The 5648-nt window shown below is 47.1% G+C and overlaps 1 protein-coding gene across 1 annotated transcript; it reads left to right on the forward strand.

The window, feature by feature from the left end:
- The first annotated feature begins 352 nt into the window (after positions 1 to 352).
- On the forward strand, positions 353 to 2275 carry LOC124551239 (serine/threonine-protein phosphatase 6 regulatory ankyrin repeat subunit B-like). The gene has a single exon (XM_047126234.1). The coding sequence runs from the start codon at positions 353 to 355 to the stop codon at positions 2273 to 2275; it is 1923 nt and encodes a 640-aa protein (XP_046982190.1).
- Positions 2276 to 5648: the final 3373 nt, after the last annotated feature.

A 5648-nucleotide genomic window follows, 5' to 3' on the forward strand; every position in this document is an offset into this window, starting at 1 on the left:
GCATCGAGAATCCAGTGGAACTAGTCAACTGGACAAGAGCAGACACTCAGACTGTTGCACACCATTGTACTTAGCAACCAACAGCGGTAGCGCAGAATTTGTCAAGTTGCTGGCCTATGAAGTCAAAAACCTTTGGTTGACAGATCGGTATTCTCTCACAGTACTGCACTATACTGGCGATGATGAAAGTTTGAAGTGCCTCCTACATGCAGCTGCTCACAGTATCCCGGTGAGAGGCATCTTTAACACACTTCTGCTTGAGACAGCAAAAAGAGGTAACGCCTTGTGTGTGAGGCAACTGTTGAAAGCGAAAACAGATGTGACAGCGAGGATCGCTAACAGTGTCAGTGCCATGGTATGCACCGTACTGAGCAGCTACCCAGAGTGTTCGAGGCATCTCCCGAAAGTTGGTGTAGATATACAGGAGAAGGATGGTTCTGGTTTCACACCCCTAAGTAGGGCACCAGAAGAAGACAGTTCAGCATATGTCAGGCTACTGGTGGAAGCAAGAGCTGAAGTGCAAAGGAGGAACAAAGATAATGACACACCTCTACATTTTGCCAGCCTGTCCAGTGACACAGAGTGTGTGAAACGACTTCTAGAAGTTGGTGCAATGGCGGTAAGAGAGGATAATCGTGGAAACACACCACTGCACTACGCAGCATCTGTGGGCAATGTTGAAAGTGTGAGGCTGATGCTGGACACCGGGGCATACCCCGAGAAGGTGAATGCAGATGGCCGGACCCCACTACATTTCGCCAGCATGTCTGGTGATACCGAGTGTGTGAAGCTACTTTTAGAATTTTTTACAAGGGTGTCAAAAGTGGATAATCGTGGTAACACGCCACTGAATTATGCAGCATCTGTGGGCAATGCTGAAAGTGTGAGGCTGCTGCTCGAGGCCGGGGCATACTTGGGGCAAGTGAATGAAGATGGCCAGACCGCACTACATTTCGCCAGTATGTCCGGTGACACCGAGTGTGTGAAGCTACTTTTAGAATTTTTTACAAGGGTGTCAAAAGTGGATAATCGTGGTAACACGCCACTGAATTATGCAGCATCCGTGGGCAACGCTGAAAGTGTGAGGCTGCTGCTCGAGGCCGGGGCATACTTGGGGCAAGTGAATGAAGATGGCCAGACCGCACTACATTTCGCCAGTATGTCCGGTGACACAGAGTGTGTGAAGCTACTTTTAGAATTTGGTGCAAGGGTGTCAAAAGTGGATAATCGTGGTAACACGCCACTGAATTATGCAGCATCTGTGGGCAACGCTGAAAGTGTGAGGCTGCTGTTCGAGGCCGGGGCATACTTGGGGCAAGTGAATGAAGATGGCCAGACCGCACTACATTTCGCCAGTATGTCCGGTGACACAGAGTGTGTGAAGCTACTTTTAGAATTTGGTGCAAGGGTGTCAAAAGTGGATAATCGTGGTAACACGCCACTGAATTATGCAGCATCTGTGGGCAACGCTGAAAGTGTGAGGCTGCTGCTCGAGGCCGGGGCATACTTGGGGCAAGTGAATGAAGACGGCCAGACCGCACTACATTTCGCCAGTATGTCCGGTGACACAGTGTGTGTGAAGCTACTTTTAGAATTTGGTGCAAGGGTGTCAAAAGTGGATAATCGTGGTAACACGCCACTGAATTATGCAGCATCTGTGGGCAACGCTGAAAGTGTGAGGCTGCTGCTCGAGGCCGGAGCATACTTGGGGCAAGTGAATGAAGATGGCCAGACCGCACTACATTTCGCCAGTATGTCCGGTGACACAGAGTGTGTGAAGCTACTTTTAGAATTTGGTGCAAGGGTGTCAAAAGTGGATAATCGTGGTAACACGCCACTGAATTATGCAGCATCTGTGGGCAACGCTGAAAGTGTGAGGCTGCGGCTCAAGGCTGGGGCATACTTCGAGCAAGTGAATGAAGATGGCCGGACCCCACTACTTTTCGCCAGCATGTCTGGTGACACAGAGTGTGTGAAGCTACTTTTAGAAGCTGGTGCAAGAATGGTAAGAGAGGATAATCGTGGTAACACGCCACTGCACTATGCAGCATCTGTGGGCAATGCTGAAAGTGTGAAGCTGCTGCTCAAGGTCGGGGCATATCCCGAGCAAGTTAATAAAGATGGGCAGACTCCACTTCATGTTGTTGGCGTGTCCATAGACATTCAGTGTGTGAGACGAGTTTTGAAAGCTTGTTCCATAGTCGCAACACGTAACAATCATTACAATATACCAATCTACTGTGCAGCAGTAAAGGGCATGAGCAAGAGGTATTAAGCTACTGTGGAGGCTGTTTGAAGAAGCTATAGCTGATTCACAGTTGAAAATTACTTACTTTTGAACACCCTTGTTCAGAGCTGTGTTATGTGGCAATAAAAGGACCAGAGCTACAAGCGACGCATAAGTTTGGTAATACATTCTTTCATTGTTCCAGCTGATATGTAGCATGGAAATCGTTTTACTGCCAGTGAGGGAAGTTGATGCTGTGGACATGAGAAGCAGGATATTGTGGAGGCACACTTTGTTCTAACATAACTGGACCTAACGTAATACATTTTCTTTTTTTTTCTTTCCTCCTGTGTATTTTTGATGTAATGGGAGTGAGAGACAAATGGATGTTGTAAAATATTAAAAGATTCTAATATTATAATTTTTTTCTTCTTTAACATTTAACTGCATGGGCATATATTGTTTAAAGATGCAATTATTAGATAATGAAGTAGCACACTATGAACAGAGTGATGAAACATCACTCTCTAAGAGTTAACAACCACTAGGGAGCAGTGAAAGAACCAGAGACAATTGAGGCACTGGCAACTACAAGAGCTCAATTCACAGATACAACATTTTGAGGAAAATAGATGTTTGTGAAAATCAGGTTTGTAGGCAAACAACTGGCCCCACAGAACTGGCTTGATGGTTAACCAAGTCACAACATCCTTTGTTTCCTAGGAAAAAGTATTGCACTTTATCTTGTAACATTTTCATTAATTAATTTTGATTAATATTTAGGATGTGATTCTTGAGTTTCTCCCGGCGTATTTGATAATCAAAATATCCACGGGTGTACTGCCAGTCTAGTGTCCAACGGGCACAATATTTCGGCGACCATACATGTCGCCATCATCAGGTGAACTGACGGACTGAGCTCCTGTGAACGTGCCGACACGGAGATCCGTACGCTATGGCTGCTCAGGGGGAACTGGGTTCGGTCGCGGCGGCGGCCGATTTAAATACCCTCCGCCCGCGTCGCGCTCCCTCCGCCGTCCGCGCCCCGCGCCACGGTCGCGCGGTGCAACAGATTGCGACGGAGTCTGAGGTGACGTCGGTGTGACGGCTCTGTCCGCCGTGGTCGTCACAACTACACGTTTGCTCGATGTACTCTCGATTAACCCAATCGCTGGTTCCCAAGCCTTGCTAAGAGTATAACCACACTCACGGTTTATGAGGTCGTCATTGGTGCGAATTTCGATGGCCTCTCTAACAACGCTGTCCCAGTATCTTGACGTCTGTACCAGAATCCTCGTGTGTTCCTACTCCATAGCGGGATTTTCCGACAAACAATGTTCAGCGACCGCCGACTTGCTCGGGTACATCAGTCGAGTGTGCCTCTGGTGTTCACAGCATCGATCCTCGACGGTACGTATCGTCTGACCAATATACGACTTTCTACATTGACTCGGAATCTGGTACATGCCGGCCTTCCTCAAACCGAGGTCATCTTTGGCGCTCCTCACCAGTGCACGAGTTTTATTCGGAGGACAAAACACAGTTCCGACTCGGTGTTTCTTCAAAACGCGGGCGATTTTCCCCGAGAGTGCGCCTGTATATGGAATAAACGCAGTGCCTACCACCTCCCTCGTGATTTCATCCATCTCCACAGGTTGTGCTGTAGTGGTTGGGCGTAGAGCACGTTGAATCTGCCACTCTGAGTATCCATTTTTTCGAAATACAGTTCTCAGACGTTCCAATTCCTGGGGTAGACTCTCTGCGTCGGAGATAGTGTGCGCCCTATGTACTAGGGTTTTAAGTACCCCATTCCTCTGTGAAGGGTGGTGGCAGCTGTCTGCGTACAAATACAGATCAGTGTGCGTTGTCTTCCTATACACCCCATTACCTAGGGTACCGTCAGCCCTTCTCTTGACCAAGGCGTCAAGGAAAGGTAATTTACCCTCCGTTTCAGTCTCCATAGTGAATTTGATGTTGGGGTGTATGGGGTTTAGATGTGTAAGGAAGTCAAGGAGTTTATCCATACCATGTGGCCAGATGACGAACGTGTCGTCCACGTAACGGAAAAAGCAAGTACGTTTCCATTCGGATGACGACAGGGCTTCCTCCTCGAAGTTCTCCATGTACAAATTCGCTACCACCGGTGAGAGTGGGCTACCCATGACGACTCCCTCCGTTGCATAACAAAACTGTTGCGTCCTTCAGCCTCCGGTTCTAGATGTACCCTTGTCGGGTTAGTGGCCGACGCTGCAGATCTTTATTTATGAAAATACAAGAGTGCAATCAGCTACAAATTTTACATATTCACATACACCTTTACCTTTTACCCGAATAAATACAGATTTATTTTGATTAATTTTTCTTTTGCTACGAGTATACAAGACAAGAGGAGATGTTGAGTCATAAGCTGATTTACCAAAATCTTTACTACCAATTTCAAACATATGATAAGTACGATGGGCAATTACATCTCTATCATTAAAACTTTAAAGACCAGGTACACTAGAAACTCCGCTACCACCTCTTACTATGGCAACGGTGAACCAGCCATTTCCATGTGAGAAAGTGTCGTTTATATCCAAACTAAAATTCAGTGAACATCCAAGAAATACACAGGGTCCATCGACGAGGGCGTGGGCTGCAACACTCTTCACTGGAACGCGATTTTTCTTGTCTCCTGATGTTGTTGTAAGTTCAATGTTTTCTATTGTTTTGTAGACTGTTGTGCGGAGGTATTGACTGTCATCAATTTGAGTGGCATGGTGTCGAGTGTTGATGCGGTCTCGGTTTTGCAGAAAGGTCTCAACTTCGCCCCAACCCCAAAGTTCACTCCGGTCGTAGAAATTGTTAGTGCTGTTGAACAGGTTGCAACTCGACTTCCGCCTGAATCAGCTGAGGAAATACGTAGTGAAGCTTGTCGTGCGTTGACGAAATCCAAGCCGATGAAGTTAAATGTCACCAGTAAAAAGAGGGCAGCCATTCGTGATCTGAGGGAGCGCTCTGAAATTGTCTTACCGGCTGACAAAGGCAATGCTACAGTTGTTGTCTCCAATAAGGACTACACTGATAAGATGCAGAGCCTGCTAAACGACGATTCCTACCGGAAGATCAGCGTTGACCCTACAAAGAAGGTGGAGAACAAGACGAGGTCGCTTCTCAAGGACGCAGATTTACCGGAGGGTGACGCTAAGAAATTGTTACCCCCAAGGTCCGGTACCGCCTAGACTATATGGATTCCCGAAGGTTCACAAAGTGGGGGTACCATTACGCCCCATTGTCAGCAACATCAGGGCACCTACATATTTGTTGGCCAAATACCTGACGGGAATATTAAGTCCTTATGTGGGTAAATGCCCTCATCACATCCGTAATTTCGTGGATTTTGTCAAACGCCTTCATAGCTTCAGGTTGGATGAGTCAG

The sequence above is a fragment of the Schistocerca americana genome, chromosome 9 (genome assembly GCF_021461395.2).
Source record: "Schistocerca americana isolate TAMUIC-IGC-003095 chromosome 9, iqSchAmer2.1, whole genome shotgun sequence".
NCBI classification, from domain to species: domain Eukaryota; kingdom Metazoa; phylum Arthropoda; class Insecta; order Orthoptera; family Acrididae; genus Schistocerca; species Schistocerca americana.